The sequence below is a fragment of the Molossus molossus genome, unplaced genomic scaffold (genome assembly GCF_014108415.1).
Source record: "Molossus molossus isolate mMolMol1 unplaced genomic scaffold, mMolMol1.p scaffold_m16_p_12, whole genome shotgun sequence".
NCBI lineage: Eukaryota > Metazoa > Chordata > Mammalia > Chiroptera > Molossidae > Molossus > Molossus molossus.
This window is the reverse complement of record NW_023425347.1, coordinates 101,080,240-101,097,506: the sequence shown is the minus strand read 5'-3', so window position 1 is coordinate 101,097,506 and position 17,267 is coordinate 101,080,240. Positions and strand designations below refer to the sequence as shown.

The following is a 17,267-nucleotide window of genomic DNA, read 5'->3' as shown; positions in this document are numbered from 1 at the left end:
CCATCTGGGAAATTACAGGGGTTTTAGGGGCTCCATGTCAGGGGCGGGGTCAGAGACCACACACGAACCAAAGGTGCTCTTGCCATCTGGGAAATTACAGGGGTTTTAGGGGCTCTGTGTCAGGGGCGGGGTCAGAGACCACACACCAACCAACCAACCAACAGTGCTCTTATCATCTGGGAAATTACAGAGGTTTTAGGGGCTCTGTGTCAGGGGCGGGGTCAAAGACCACACAGGAACTAAAGGTGCTCTTACCATCTGGGAAATTACAGGGGTTTTAGGGGCTCTGTGTCAGGAGCCTGGGCCAGAGAGCAGCATGTTTTTCCTGTTATCTCACACTAAGGGAACAAAACACCATCAGCTGTGGACGAAGACATATTGTAGGGAGGGCCTGCATATTGTAGGCATATTAATACCTATATCCCCAATTCAAGTTTTAATTATATTTGCTTTTAAAGGATTTAACTATTCAATTATATTTTGAGTTCTTCGAGTTAGCTTAGTTTCATGGCATTAGTTTTGTCCACTGTATATGTCTCAGTTGTATTAATATAATTTACAGATCTACTTATCATTCAGGGCATTAACCAGTTGAGAGGTGACTGTTTTTAGTAATTTTAAAATAAAATTGAAATTATATATTGAAGTTCTTTTACAGCTTGTCTTGTTTTAAATACTATTTTGCCTGAACATGGTGGTGGTGGTGATGGTGTTGGTGATGGTGGTGATGATGGTGGTGTGATGGTGATGATGGTAGTGATGGTGGTGATGGTGGTGTGATGGTGGTGATGATGGTGGTGATGGTGATGATGGTGGTGATGGTGATGGTGGTGATGGTGGTGTGATAGTGGTGTGATGGTGATGATGGTGGTGATGGTGGTGATGGTGGTGTGATGATGGTGATGGTGGTGTGATGATAGTGGTGTGATGGTGGTGATGGTGGTGATGGTGGTGTGATGATGGTGGTGATGGTGGTGATGGTGGTGATGATGGTAGTGTGTGATGGTGATGGTGTGATGATGATAATGGTGGTGATAATGGTGGTGGTGGTGATGGTGGTGAAGGTGATGCTGGTGGTGATGGTGGTGAAGGTGATGCTGGTGGTGATGGTGGTGAAGGTGATGCTGGTTATGGTGAAGGAGGATGAGGAGGTGGTGGTGTGTGTGTGTCTTGGTTGCTTTATGGCAATAAAACCAGGTTAGCTGGAGTTCAACTGCAGTATTTATGTATTAAAGTTATACTCCTTGCAAGCTACTCTTCTGATCTGCTAATAGGGTCGATCCTGTAATGTTTCATGTGGCCTTTGCTAAGTTTAGCCTCATGAAGATCCTGTGTGCTTGGAATCATATAACTCCTCCTTCTGTTTTAGGTCTGCGTGAAGCAGACTGTCTTTTTTACTGGGTCTTACATTCTATTTGAGGGTGCAGTGCCCTATGAAACTTTGTCATAGCTCAAGCTCTGACTACTTACAACTGCTAAGTTAGGGCCTTCCTTTGTTAAAAAGAATTTCACACAAATGTTATAAGACCATAGAGTCACAGCTGGAAGTTGGCTTATATTTGAAGAACTTCACCTATGAATGAGGAAAAGGGAACATATAAAATCACCTACATCCACCCTGGTCAATGGTTAGAGCATTGGCCCTTGGACCAAAGAGTTACAGGTTCGATTCTGGTCAAGGGCACATACCTTGGTTGTGGTTCATCCTGATCCTGGTTGGGATTGTGCGGGAGGCAACCTATCGATGTGTCTCTCTCAACGTTGATATTTCTCTCTCTATCCCTTTCTGTCTTCCTACCTCCCACTGTATCTGAAGATAAATGGAAAAGTGTCCTCAGGTGAGGATAAAAAACAAAATCACCTACATACTTTTGCCACAGATCATCTACCCTGGCACAGAAATTGCTTAATTATGTTTTTCATAGAAAGGTATATAAACATGTATTTATGGTCATTAATAAATGGTCATTGGAAAAATGCTAGTAACATAGGAGTGCAGAGATGAAAATTTAAAGGTTTTTCTTAAAATTGTATACCCTAGCCCTGGCTGGTGTATTTCAGTGGTTAGAGCATCAGCCCTCAGAACAAAGGGTCTCAGGTTCAATTCCCTGTCAAGGGCAAGTACCTGGGTTGCAGGTTTGATCCCCAGCCCTGGTTGGGATGAGTATAGGAGACAACTAGTCAGTGTCTGTCTCTCTCACATTGATTTCTCTCTCTCTTTCTCTGCTCCCTCCCCCCCTTCCACTCTCTCTAAAATTCAATGGAAAAGTATCCTTAGGTGAGATTTAAAAAAAAATTGTCCACCCTAAAAGATAATCATAGTCGACAACAATTTGATTTATATCCTTCTCTGGACTTAAAAAAAATACATATGTAAATCATGCATGTGTGTGTGTGTGAGCTCCGCCCAACACACCATTTTTCTCCTGTACCACAGTCTGTTGCAGTCACTTCCCATGCCTGTGCATATGTTGGTGTGGACATACATAACTGCAGAGTAGGAATGTTCTCTAAACATTTAAAACCAATCCCTTGTTGGTTGTCAGTATTTTGCTCTTATAATCAGTGTGGCACTTACATTCGTGTTCACATAGTTTTGCACACTCCTCCAGTCATTGTCTTAGAAGAGAGGCCACCAATAGAGTTGCTCATCAGTGTGAACATTTGTCACATGTCCTCTAGGGAGGGCATGCCAGCTGGCCCTCTCAGTAGCTGAATGTGAGCTTGTCCATTCCCCAGACCCTGACTGATACTAGGCCTTATGAGTGTTTAAGATGGTTCTTAGTCCATTAGATGAAAGAATTATGTCTCCTTTTAATTAGCATCTTTTTGCATATTCCTGAGACTTAGCATGTTTGGGCCACTTACATTACTGTTTTGAATTGTCTGTTCATTCTTTTGCTCTTTCTCTAGTAAGTTCATCCTTTTTCTTTCTGAATTCTAAGTGTTTTTCTTTTAAAAATATCTATATATATATTTTTCTGGCTAGTCCACCTATATTTTAGTCTTAATTTTTTTCACCACCACCACCTTCAGGCAACATAGTGTTTAAAGCAAGATAGGCTGTAGCCCTGGCCGATTTGGCTCAGCGGTTAGAGCATTGACCTGCGGACCAATGAGTTGCGGGTTCGATTCCGGTCTAGGGCACATACCTTAGTTGTGATCCGTCCCTGGCCCTGGTTGGCATCGTGTGGGAGGCAGCCACTCAATGTGTCCCTTGCACGTCGATGTTTCTCTCTCTCTTTCTGTCTTCCTCCCATTCTATCTGAACAAAAAGGGAAAAATATCCTTGGGTGAGGATAAAAATAAAAAAGGAAGGAAGGAAGGAAGGAAGGAAGGAAGGAAGGAAGGAAGGAAGGAAGGAAGGAAGGAAGGAAGGAAAGAAGGCTGTAAAAGAACTTCAACATATAATTCCAGTTTGATTTTTAAATAATTAAAGTCACCTCTCAATTGGGTAATGCCCTGAAGGATAAGTAGATCTGTAAATTATATTAATACAACTGAGAAATACAGTGGACAAAATTAATGCTCATGGCCGACCTAAGAGTCATGCAGTCAAACTTTGAATTGTTCTGGCCTTGGTAGCATACCTAGGGAAGTTTCCACCCCACTTATTAAGTATGTTCCCTAGATTTTCCTTTCTGTTTTGAATTTTTATTCTTAGATGTTTAATATAGATAAACATTTTTTTAATATACAGGCAGGGTAAGATAGAGCTCCGACCCCCCTCACCCCCCATACACACATACACATTAGATGCTTATTATGACTCCTTTATTTTTTTCTCCTGATTTTGAAATGTTGTCTTTACCTTGCTTGTGCTTTGTCTGGATGTTCTCTGTTCATTGATCTGTTTATTCTTTGCCTGCATCAGTACCACGTTGTTTTTTTCTTTCCTTATGCACTGATTTAGCTTTTGTCAATCTGACGTATTGTGAAGAGAATTGTTCTTACTCTGTTCTTCAAGATCCATCAAAAATGGAGTGCGACTTCATAGTAGAGATTCATTTGTTTCTCTGAATGATCTGTTACTAGTTTTTATCAATTGAGATCATGATCCTTTTTTTTTTTGGCAGCAGAAGTTGTGGGTTGATGAAGACTAATTAAAACAACTTTTCTTGCAACTGAAAATCAAATTGACATAGTCTCCACCCTTCTTTTCTCTCGTCACTGCTTCCCGGCTGTTCTCAGGTCTTAGGACACGTCAGCCCTGAAAATATTGGTAGTGCGCACAGGGCCTGTGAGTGAGGGCCCTTAAGGTCAGAGACCACTGGTCAGCGGGGTTGGGGTGGCCTGGGCCCCTTTGTGGAGCACTCGGAGAGGACCCTCTGTGACGCATGCGTACTGTGTCCCAGGGCGTAGGAACCATCTGCTCGGAGCACTTGGCTTGGACTCCTCCCCTGTAGGACATGGTAGCTTGATAGGGATTTCACATTTTGGGAGCTAGAGTTCTTTTTTTCTTTTAAATTTTATGATTGTGGCCCTGGCCAGTTTGGCTCAGCGGTTAGAGCATCCCATCCTGCGGACCGAAGAGTCTTGGGTTTGATTCTGGCCAAGGGCACGTACCTTGTTTGTGGTTTGGTCCCAGCCCTGGTTGGGGTCGCGCAGGAGGCAACCAATAGATGTGTCTCTCTCACATCTCTCTCTCTCTCTCTCTCTCTCTCTCTCTCTCCCTCTCCCTCTCCCTCTCCCTCTCCCTCTCCCTCCCCCCACACACTATCTGAAGATAAAAATGGAAAAATATCCTTGACTGAGGATTTAAAAAAATAAAATAAATTTTATAATTGTGGTAAAATATATATAACATAAAATTTATCATTTTAACTATACAGTTCTTTGGTATTATGTAAACATATTGTTTTGCAATTATTAGCATCATCCATTGCCTGTACTCTCTTCACTGTGCTAAAGGGAAATTCTATCCCCATTAAGCACTCAGTACCATCCCCCTCCAGGCCCTGGCTACCTGCATCCTCCATTCTGTGTCTGTGGGTTTTACTGCTCTGTGTACCTCAGATAAGTGGGGTTGTGCTGGTATTTGTCCTGTTGGGACTGGCTTACTTCATGTGCCAGAATGTCCTTCCTTTTTTAAGGCTGAATAGTATTTCATCAGGTACATACTGCACTTTGTTTATCCATTCATCCATCGATGGACACTTGGGTTGCTTCCACCTTTGGGTGAATAATGTTGCTGTGAACATGGGTGTACAAATCCAAGAGCCAGATTTTTGGTAACAGTTGTCCCCTCCCCCTTATTATCACACCTCTTACACACTCCAATCTGAATTTAACTTATATGATCCCATTTAAATTTCTTTGTCAGCTCACCAGGGATCTGAGAGTTGTTAAATATAAAGGTTATTATTATTGTTTTTATCCTCACCTGAGGACATTTTTGCATTTATTTTCAGATAGAGCAGGGAGGGAGAGAAGGAGGAAAAGAGAGAGAAACATCGATGTGAGAGAGACATCGGCTGTCTGCCACCCACACGACCCCAGCCGGGGCCGGGGACAAACTGCCTTCACGGGAGGTACGTGCCCTTAGCGGGAACCAAACCCTGGCCTCTGGTTTATGGGCCGATGCTCTCACCACTGGGCCAAACTGGCCAGGGCAATAGAAGGGTTATTTGAAGTGCTTATTTTATTTGCTTTCTTGAACGTATTTAAGCAAGTTGACCATGCCTTTCTCCTTGGCCCGTGGTTTTTCTCCCGTGCGCTAGAGGTTCCTTCCTGATCTCCTCTACCCAGCATCTAAAGGTAGAATTTCATCAGGGCTTTTGAGACTAGACCTTCTGTGTGTGACTGTTACGTGGACATTTTTCAGGAGTCAGACTGAGGCCCTTCACTACTTGATATCCATTCTTTCTCTAGAAACTTTGTCCATGGTTTCAGCCTGCTGAGGGCTTCTGCATTCGTGTTTTGAGCTCGGCTCTCTGCGGAACTGCACACCAGAGCTGCCTGCCTGGTCTGCACCAGAGCTCCCCGTCTCCCCGTCTCCCTGTCTCCGTGAAGGGCACCTCCCTTTCATCCGCCGTGCTCTGGCCGGACCTGGTGGTTAGTGTTCAATGAACTTCACACTGAGAATACTTTCAGATTCACAGAAAAGTTGCTAAGGGTATTACAGAGTTCTTGTGTTCCCTGTTGACATTACTGTGGTACATTTGTCCCAACCAGCCAGTTAGTATTGAAAAGTCATTATAAACTGAACTCACATATTTGGATTTCCTTAGTTTTCCCTTCGTGTCCTTTTCTGTTCCAGGACCCCATCTAGGATGTCCATTTGGTCATCGAGTCTCCTTAGGTTTCTCTGGACTGACAGTGTCTCAGGTGTGCCTTGTTTTTGTTGCCCTTGACAGACCAGCTGTTCTGTATGATGTCCGTCAACTTGAGTTTGTGCTGTCTCTTGTGCTCAGGCTGGAGTTACAGGTTTGGGGGAGGAAGACCACAGGGGTGCAGTGTTCTTCTCGTCACATACATCAGCATGACTTATCACTGATGATATTAACCTTGGACCCCTGGCCGGGAGGTGTTTGTCAGGTTTCTGCTTCTAGACTTGCTAATTGCTTTCCCCCTTAGAGGTCATTTTTGACACCCTTTCTTTTACTTCATATTCAATCCGAACCTATTGGTTTCTTCCCAGATCACTTTCTATCCTATCCAAGTCTCTCTTCACAGCCACCACTTCAGTCCAAGCCAGGCTGCTTTGAGGGATCTCCTGACTCCTGTCCCTGCTGTACCCTGGTCCCCTTCCCACCCACTCTCCACTCAGATGCCAGAGTGATCTTTTAAAGATGCCAGTTGGATTTTAGTACCCTTTTCCCGAACCTTTGAATGATTTCCTGCTGTATTTGATACCACATCAACTTCTCACGGTGGCCCACAGGGCCTGTGTGCTCTTGTCTGTCCCGCTCCAACCTCCTGCCAAGACCCTCACCCCTGGCCCTCTGTCAACCCCCATTCCCTCCCCTTCAGCTCCCCCTGCACCCCCAGGCCCTCACTGCCACACTGCCTTCTGCATGCCATTCCTTCTGCTTGGGAGATGGTCACCCTCCAGCGTGTCCCCTTCAGGTCTCAGCTGAGTGGTATTTCCTGGGAAGATTTACCAGCCCCAGCAGCGACAGTGAGGTTCCCTTGTCGCGTGTTTCCATGACATTGTGCACTTCTCTTCCACTGCGTTCGTGGTGCCTGACTGACCTGCCCCGCCTGAGCCTCGCCTCCGTGCCTCCGTGTCTCAGATGGCGAACGGGCCTGTCTGCTTCTCGGGCTCCCGGCCAGTCTGGCCAGTCAGGTGCTCAGTAAATGTTTGTTGATGAGCGAATTTGTCATTTAACTAAATTAGTGAGAAGAACTGCAGAATGGAAAACAAGTCCTCTTCCATTTTTGCATACAAATATGCAAATAAGTCCTTGACTAGATTTCTGTTACTCAACTGATTAACATCCCACATGTGTCCTTTTAAATATATTGTGTATGTGCTGTGCTAGGTGCAGCAGTGGGTCAGGAAGTGTGTGCCACCCGCGAGGACCTACCTGCTCATTCGGTGCTCGTCCCTGCCATGTGCGAGCTCAGTGAGACAGACCCCCTGGGCGGTGCGTGCCTTCCGCACCCAGGGCTAGGGGCCTGTGCAAGCTCAGTGAGACAGACCGCCCGGGCGGTGCGTGCCTTCCGTACCCAGGGCTAGAGGCCTGTGCGAGCTCAGTGAGACAGACCGCCCGGGCGGTGCGTGCCTTCCGTACCCAGCGGCTAGAGGCCTGTGCGAGCTCAGTGAGACAGACCCCCTGGGCGGTGCGTGCCTTCCGTACCCAGGGCTAGAGGCCTGTGCGAGCTCAGTGAGACAGACCCCCTGGGCGGTGCGTGCCTTCCGTACCCAGGGCTGGAGGCCTGTGCGAGCTCAGTGAGACAGAACCCCTGGGCGGTGCGTGCCTTCCGTACCCAGGGCTGGAGGCCTGTGCGAGCTCAGTGAGACAGACCGCCTGGGCGGTGCGTGCCTTCCGCACCCAGGGCTAGAGGCCTGTGCGAGCTCAGTGAGACAGACCCCCTGGGCGGTGCGTGCCTTCCGCACCCAGGGCTAGGGGCCTGTGCGAGCTCAGTGAGACAGACCGCCCGGGCGGTGCGTGGCTTCCGTACCCAGGGCTAGAGGCCTGTGCGAGCTCAGTGAGACAGACCGCCCGGGCGGTGCGTGCCTTCCGTACCCAGCGGCTAGAGGCCTGTGCGAGCTCAGTGAGACAGACCCCCTGGGCGGTGCGTGCCTTCCGTACCCAGGGCTAGAGGCCTGTGCGAGCTCAGTGAGACAGACCCCCTGGGCGGTGCGTGCCTTCCGTACCCAGGGCTGGAGGCCTGTGCGAGCTCAGTGAGACAGACCGCCTGGGCGGTGCGTGCCTTCCGTACCCAGGGCTAGAGGCCTGTGTGAGCTCAGTGAGACAGACCCCCTGGGCGGTGCGTGCCGTACCCAGGGCTGGAGGCCTGTGCGAGCTCAGTGAGACAGACCCCCTGGGCGGTGCGTGCCTTCCGTACCCAGGGCTAGAGGCCTGTGTGAGCTCAGTGAGACAGACCCCCTGGGCGGTGCGTGCCTTCCGTACCCAGGGCTGGAGGCCTGTGCGAGCTCAGTGAGACAGACCGCCCGGGCGGTGCGTGCCTTCCGCACCCAGGGCTAGAGTCCTGTGCGAGCTCAGTGAGACAGACCGCCTGGGCGGTGCGTGCCTTCCGTACCCAGGGCTAGAGGCCTGTGCGAGCTCAGTGAGACAGACCCCCTGGGCGGTGTGTGCCTTCCGTACCCAGCGGCTAGAGGCCTGTGCGAGCTCAGTGAGACAGACCGCCTGGGCGGTGCGTGCCTTCCGCACCCAGGGCTGGAGGCCTGTGCGAGCTCAGTGAGACAGACCGCCTGGGCGGTGCGTGGCTTCCGCACCCAGGGCTAGGGGCCTGTGCGAGCTCAGTGAGACAGACCGCCTGGGCGGTGCGTGGCTTCCGCACCCAGGGCTAGGGGCCTGTGCGAGCTCAGTGAGACAGACCGCCCGGGCGGTGCGTGCCTTCCGTACCCAGGGCTAGGGGCCTGCAGCCTGGCAGGTCTGAACAGACCGGGCTTGAATTCTAGCTCTGCTGGTTTTTAAGATGTATGTCTTGAACTTAACCTTTGCCCATCTGCAAAAGTGGGGCTGGCATTATCTCTCTTGTAAACCTCGGGAAGAATCAGATAAGGAGAAGAATGAGAGGTGATCAGCGGCACAGTCATAGAAACCAGAGCTAATGGTTATTGCTTTTTAGGTCCTAAGCACCATGCGAAGCAGTTTTCATCATTATTTTCATTAATTTTCTCAGCAACCCTATGAGGTACAGATGCTATTATCTTCATGTTACAAACAAAGAAAGTGAGACGTAGTTAAAAAATTAAATAATTTGTCCAATGTCATAGAAGTGGGAAGTGGTGGAGCTATTACTGGAACCCAGACTCGCTTGGCAGCCTTTAAAAGTCCAGAAAGGACTCCATGTTTCACATATAGCCACTCTGCCTGTCAGTGTAGCTTTATTCTTTTTTTTTTTTAAATCTACACCTGAGGATATTTCTCTGTTTATCTTCAGATAGAGTGAGAGGGAGAGAGAAACATCGATGTGAGAGAGACACATCGAGTGGTTGCCACCCACACGACCCAACCAGGGCCGGGGACAAACTGCAACCGAGGTACGTGCCCCTAGCGGGAACTGAACCCGGGTCTCTCTGGTCCGCGGGCCGACGCTCTAACCGCTGAGCCAAACCGGCCAGGGCTCCATTGATTTTTAGAGAAAGTGGAAGGAAGGGAGGTAGGAAGGAGAAGAAAGAGAGAGAGGGAGAAAGAGAGAAACATCAATGTCAGAGAGACACATCGATTATTTGCCTCCCACAGGCGCCCTGACCAGGGCCAGGGATTGAACCTGCAACCCACATGTGTGCCCTTGGCTGGGAATTGAACCTGAGACCTTCAGTGCTTGGGCTGACTCCCTAACCACTGACCCACACCAAACAGGGCTCGGCTCCTCTTTTGATGTACTAACCTATACTGTCACAGAAGTAGGACTTGGAAAACTATTTTTGTCAGTGACTCGGCTTAAATAGAGGATTCTCGCTTCAACCTGAAGTCGGAGAATCAGTGAGCAGAGGAGATGGGAAATGCAGGAGTGTGATGGTCCTGACTCGTGCAGGAAGCCGGGAGAGCGTGGAAGTAGCACCTGTGTGCATGTGTAGTGAGCTGCGAACAGCCAGTACAGAAATAAAATCAGCAGTGGGTGAAGAGTTCCCTTTGTTCTGTGTCTTCTAAATTCATATTTGTGGGAATCGGGCACATACTGTTATTCTTTTCCCCGGGGGTAGTGCCAGAAAGGAAGGGTATTGGCTGTGACGTAGTTGACATAATATGTACAAATCTGAGAAAAGTTGAGGATACTTGGTGAATTGATGTGCCATCTGCAAGGCCAGGAGTATGTCAAAAGCTTATTTTGAACAGTTTCTTGAGAAACTATGTCTGATTGCCCTGATTTTCGATTTAGAAAATATGGTAATTTCAGGTTAGTGGCTAATAGGAAAATTAGTGATCAGTATAAAATATTTTAACTATATAGTATTTACATATTTATTTCAAACAACAAGGATTCTTTTATGTCACCGAACAAGAAGACCAGCAGCAGGTGGCTTCAGAGTTGGGGTCAGTGGCTCTGGGAAGGTGGCTCTTGCTGTCTCCCCCAGGACTCACTCAGTGTCCTCTGCATGGGGGCCCCAGGGAGAGGGCAGAGCCCCTGTCTTGTGCCTGCCTCCTCATTCTTAAACAGCTTTTGGAGGTACAATTGGCATGTGATAAATGCACATACTCAAAGTGTATAGTTAATAAGTGTGCACACACACACCACACACCTGTCGCCTTCTACCACAGTGAGCACTCCCCCTGTCTCCATCCTCTGTCAGATCTTAAGCTATTGGGGAAAAAGTCTTGTTGAAGGCAAAGGACTGGGTAGGAAGGCACTGAATGTGCAGCTCTAGCTGTGAGGACGAGTGGAAGAGTGTGATGCCTGTGGGTGTGCACTGCTGTATCACTTGCAGAGAGCTTTGAGAAACAGGTATCTTGGAACAGACTCTCTTTGAGAAGCTCCACATAGGAAGTCTGTTTTCAGAAAGGTTGACAACTGGCCGGAATGGCCCCTGTGGGGGAGGAGAGGACGGGGGTGGCTCCCCATTGCACATGCCGGAGTCTCACACTCGAGCTCAGCGCTTCTGTCGTAGTCTTTCAGTGGACAGCGTTCCCGACGTGCCGCGGCCTGACCTGGAAGGAGAGTCGCAGTGCAATCCCCTGAACTGCAGCGTAGACCCGCTCAGTGCGCTTTATCCTGGTGAATGTCTGTTCCAGTGAATGATGTGCTGGTGATTTATTTATTTATATTTATAGATTTAAAATTTTTTTTTTGCTCCATCCCTGTGTAGAGAATTTTTATGAGTTTATTTGAGCCAAACTGATGACAATTGCAGGGAAGTGAAACCTCAATGGATTGAGAAAATGCTCTGGAGAAAGGCAGTTTTGTACCTTATTTTAGTACATTAGAATCAAAGGGGTTACATGAAACCCAGTGGTGATAGGTTAGGGAGGTAGGAGAAAGCAGAGTGGGGAAATCTCTGGGATTGATGAAAAGAAAGCATACTTTGCCCTGGCCAGTTTCGCTCAGCTCTTAGAACGTCGGCCCGCAGACCAGAGAGTTCTGGGTTTGGTTCCCGCTAGGGGCATATACCTTGGTTGCAGTTTGTTCCTGGCCCCAGTTGGGGTCATGTGGGTGGCAACTACTCGATGTGTCTCTCTCACATTGATGTTTCTCTCTGTCTTCCTCCCCCTCTCCTTTCTGCTCTATCTGAAGATAAATGCAAAAATGTCCTCAAGTGAGGATAAAAAAAGAAAGAATACTTTTACATAGGTGGGTATAAGATAATTAGCAGTTAACAATTAACATGATAATGAGAACGATGGGGAGTTTTGTGGTCTGTGCTCTGATGCAGTGGTTGTGCCCTGAGGGGTCTGGAAATCAGAAGTTACCTTGACCTTCCAAAGGTATGTTATCCCGGATGCAAAAAGATAATAGACTCAGTGAAGGTAAAGGTTGACCTTGATGAAGGAAGATATGGGCCTTGGACAAGACAACCTGCTTTTAGGTAGAAGGTTGTTTTTTTTGAGTTCTTTATTATTATTGTGTGTGTGTGTGTGTATGTGTGTGAATCCTCACCCGAGGATCTATTGATTTAAAAAAAATTTTTTTTAAAAGATAAAGTGGAAGGGAGGGAGGGAGAGAGAGAGAAACATCCATATGCGAGAGAGACATCGATTATTTGCCTCCCGCACGACCCCAACCTGGGCTGGGGATCAAACCTGCAACTCAGGTATGTGTCCTTGACCTGGAATCAAACCCGCAGCCCTTCATTCTGAGGGGTTGACTGGCCGGGGCTTAGCTAGAAAGTTTTTATTTCAGACCATCCTGTGTGGGTACTTTCAGTCTCTTGAGTTTGCAAAGCCACCACAAAGGCCCCCGCTGAGCTTGCAGGTTAGCATGGGCCCCTTTTGGTCCACACCTGTAATAAGCTTTTGGCTGGACATGTCTCTTTTTAATCTCTGAATACCCTTGCTGAGGTTAGTTTTGCTGCACAAAGCATGATATTGTTAATAGCCATTCTGTAAAGACTTAGTGAAACACGGGGCTCGATTGTAATGGGTTTCTTCCACTGTCTCCTAGCTTCTCTGGATCTCTGAATTTTCTTGGCGCTTTATTTTCATTTCTTTCTGGTTTTCCCCTGTGTTTTGTTTGGAAACTAACATGGCTGGAGGTGAAAATGGCTGCACTGGGTCATGATTTCACCGTATTAGAAGTGGTGCTCTGTGCTCTGTGTCCATCTAGTTGGGAAATGAACCAGCTCTCTGTGCTTATAAATAAATGTTGGTTGGTCCTTGGCCAAAATAAATGAACACAGAGTACGAGTCGCGTGAGTTGGAGAACACATCCGTGTATAAGGTTGTCCAGACGTTGAGAGCTTCAGTGTATTTTTTGACTCTTTGCCAGAACTCTGGTGACTTGATGGTCTTGTAAAGTGACACTGGTGGGCTTCTGTCTTCAGTAACATAACTCAGGGTGTGGTGGTACCTCTTCCCAGAGTTTGAGTGTGGAGCCCGAGCATGCTAGTTATGCCCATCAGGTGTTGGGCGGGGGTTAGTAGGAGTGAGCACTTCCTGTTTAAGTCAGTTACTGGTAGCATTTCGGAAGGGGCTCTCCTGCAGTAGACTAGCCTTGTCTTCCCCTTGATGTAAAAATGTTGGTTGTACCACATAGGGTTTGGTTTGGGATAGAGAAAGCCCCTTCTGGAGAAAGCAGTGGACCGTTGTGGTCCACGAGGCGCTCTGCTGGGGTCCAGCGAGGGGGCCTGGAGAATGTGTGTGTCCAAAGTTTCGGCTTGGGCCACTCCTTTGGAAAAATTATAAAGCTTCTCAGGCCCCACAGCCTCTGGAGTTTGGAGCAGAAGCATGACTGTAACAGATTTGAGGTCAAGTAGGCAGCTGTCAGACTGTCTGTGGGAATGTGGATCCCAGACCCCTGCCTCAGGCCAGGGGCTCAGACTGCCGTCCTGGCCCCTGGTTACGGCTGAGTCAGGTGCGCTGGCCTCCAGGCGCTGCACTGGTTACATCCGCTTCCAGGACCCTTGCTGTTGGGGACGTCATAGATCCTGGAAGCCTTTACCTTCCTCCACCCCAAAGAGCAAGCTCATTTGAAAAATGTTGGCTAAAATGCTTCGCAGATTTTTAAAAATCACCCAAAATTTCGGCTAATGTACTTTTGTTTGGTGGTGAATTATAGAAATGATTTAGAAGACTTTTGAAAAGCTTCTATGAGTACTTTACACTCTTGTTTTCAAGAGGAAATTACTTAATAACTATGTGTGTCTTGGTAATAAAGCAGTACATAGAGATACTTGATCTGGATACATAGACTTTTTTTCATTTTTAATAGGAATTTATTTTAGTAAAACAAAACTTGACTAATGCTATACTGCTGGCTTCTTGCCTTTTCTTACAAAGACGCTGAAGTGGTCTGCATAACAGTGCTACTAAACCACGTGTGCGCCCTCTGACGGCATTGACCCCTCTGTGTGCAGGGCTGCTCGCGTGCCTCCAGCACGCATGCGACAGGCTGTGGGCGACGATGTTCCAGAGAATGAAATGCTAGTTCACTTTTCACGAGCTGTGGAACTTAAAAAAAATCATGTTTTTAGAAATGAGGCCTTGAGGCACTAACACGCTTGTATATAGTGTGGGAAACTGCAAGTTATTTTTAACAAAAGCCAATCAGGGAAGACAGAAAGCTGATGTGTATGCAGTTCTGTTGACAGGCAAGACCTTGGAGATATTTCGGGTTGGGGTCTGCTATCTCAGTAAAGTGAGTCGTAATCTTTTTGCTGGTGGAAGGTCTTGTCTTCAATTTGTAAAAAAAAAAAAAAGCAACATCTATGAAACGCAGTCAAGAAAAGTGCAGTAGAACGAGGTCTGCCTGGATTTATTGATTGCCCTAAGCTGCCAGAAAGTATATCCTGTTCCTTTTAATAAAATGGGTCTGGGCAGTTGTCAGTATTTAAATCTATAAGTATTTTTGGAATTTGATTTTAACAAGGTAAACTCAAATGTTAGGTGGTGTGGGGTGAAACTGAACTAGGAGACCAGAAGAAGGGATGGGACTTAAAGTTCTTTTCTGCGGTTTTGCTCCTGTTCACCCTCATCATGGGAGCCGCTGTGTACATGGCCTGGTGGCACCTGCTGCCCAGTGTGTACTAAGGAATTTGGCTTTGGGAACCCGGGAATGTAGCCTCAAGTTAAGTTGTAGAGAGGCGACTAAAGGTGACTGTCATCACGGTCACGTCCCTGTTATTTACTAGAACGGACATGGACATTGTTTCCTGTCACTGTCATACCTGCTGTTGCTGCAGAGTCGTGTCAGTCATGATAGGTGGTCGCTGTATGTTGCAAAAACAAAACCTTAGCTCTTTCTGCTCTTTTTAAAAAGTCAACTGTTTTAGTTTGTTAGTGGGAAAGGTAAGTAGTAACATTGTTGAAGAAACTGAAGCCTTAACTGAGATTCTTTTTTTCCCTTGGAAGATGGGCCTTGTGTCCAACTCCTGTTAGTTCTGTGTAATTCCAGTAGAACTACAAGTTATTTTGCTTAAAATGTCTTTTCCCCCTGTGCAGTGAGAGTGGATGTGAGAACAGATCTTAATAGATACAGTTACACAGTTTATTTTATCATGTATCACTTTATTGCTGTCTTCTAGAACATTGTTATACTAAATGTTCCAATAATGGAAATTTTATGCAGCTACTTCAAATGAAACAAATTTGCAAAACTCAATTTTGGAACTCATTCCTTGAGGAGAGGGGAAAAAAAAACTCACCATGCTGGGACCAAATGAGATTTCTGATATGTTGGCAACTTGTCAAATACAGTCATTTCCAGAAAACGGGTGGGGTCCAGTAGAGTGTCAGTACTTCTCAGTCACTTACAATTGGGGTTATTTGGGGTCTTAATACAATCGAATGGTTAATTCTGTACAAAAATGGTGTTGGTAGCAGGTAATTAAAATGTGGTATGTACCTAAATGAAAATGGCTCTTCGCGGGATCAGGGATGACTGTTCAGTGACAGGGGGTCTTCTGTTCAAGAACTGAGTTGTCATGTGTCCGAGACGTCAGTTTCACTTACTGGAGCTCCTTTGTTTTGCAGAGATCATGATGCAGCCGTCCTTTTGGATTTCTTTTTAATAATGTGTGACCCTTCACCTTTGATCCCCTGACCTGCATTACCTTGGTAACCATTTCATTTTTTAATTTAATTTCATTTTTTAATTTTGGTGTGTAAGCTGTAACATTTCATCTCTCAAAGTGTAACACGCTGATTTCCTCAAATAGAGATATCCCTTTGAGCGATAAATTTGCAAAATGCTGTCTTCATTTTCTGTATTAAAATTCATTTCAGCTTTTAAAATAAAGTGTAATCTGTGTTTTCATCCTTTTAAAATTTTAGTTTAATGAGTGCATTTCCCCATACAGTATATCCCCATTTCTATTCATATTTTGCAAAAGCTAAATTAACTTGTTGTTCACACAGACACCTCTCTCTCTCTCTCTCTCTCTCTCTCTCTTTCCCCTCTCTCTCTCCCTCTCCCCCCTCCCCCACGCGCACGCGCGCGCGCGCGTGCACACACACACACACACACACACACACACACACCAGGCACCACAAACCCTCCCCTCCCACACACACACCCTCCTCATCACCACCACCCTGCCCCCTATTTTTTGCAGATTAACTCCTGTTGCTTTCAGAAAGTGGCAACTTTACTTTATTACTGGTAGCTGCCACATTCCACAGCCTCAGATTACATTTTGTATTCTCAAGTATTGTTGGGAGAGAAAGTTTAGCCCTTTAATTTCATGTATGGGCTAGAAGATAAGAAAGTTGCCCTGGCCGGTTTGGCTCAGCGGTTAGAGCGTCCGCCTGCGGTCCGGAGAGACCCGGGTTCAGTTCCCGCTAAGGGCATGTACCTCGGTTGCAGTTTGTCCCCGGCCCTGGTTGGTCGTGCGGGTGGCAGCCACTCGATGTGTCCCTTTCACATCGATGTTTCCCTCTCTCTCTTTTCCTCTCCCTCCCACTCTGTCTGTACAAAAAATGGAAAAATGTCCTCGAATGAGGATAAAAAAAAAAAAAAGGAGAAGATAAGAAAGTTGTCTTGTTTCCAAAATTCACCTTTCTCCTCCTTTAACACTTTATTACTTTAATTTGAGGCATGAGTTAAGAACAAACAACATTTTATTAACATGATCAGAAATGTCCTTTGTCTCTGTTGAAGCCAGGCCAGTCAACTATGGTGATTGTTTGTGTAACAGGTTGCCTGATGCCATGTGCTATTTTAGGGTTGTTTTTCAGATGATGCCTTTTACTCTATTCTTCTTTTTAGAAAATTCTATCCCAAAGCAAAACAAACCAAAATCTAAAAACAAAAGTCAAACTTGGGATTATTCTTTGAACTGGCAAGATACTTGTTAAGAAATTGTGTCCTTTAAACAAAACCAAACCAAACCCTGTGCGATCTCTTAGCAGGGTCTACTGAAGCACAGATGATTTAAATTGTTTCATTATTTTATTCTTCAGCATTTGATGTGATGCTTTAATTGCACACAGCGGAAGCTGCTCAGTGAGCACTGAAAGGGATGCACACCCTCTCTGAGC

General features: G+C 46.5%; 1 protein-coding gene across 4 annotated transcripts in view; it reads left to right on the top strand.

Moving 5' to 3' along the window:
* The window catches only part of CAMTA1 (calmodulin binding transcription activator 1), a 797,376-nt gene that overhangs the window by 68,983 nt on the left and 711,126 nt on the right, over positions 1-17,267 (top strand). The window contains exon 4 of one of the 4 annotated variants that reach the window (XM_036255214.1): positions 15,762-16,044. The exons of the other annotated variants lie outside the window; for them this stretch is intronic. Within the exon in view, the coding sequence (XP_036111107.1) occupies positions 15,762-15,770 (9 nt within the window). The 3' untranslated portion in view covers positions 15,771-16,044. Of the gene's footprint in view, positions 1-15,761; positions 16,045-17,267 lie in introns of those variants that run through there. 4 annotated transcript variants of the gene reach the window in all.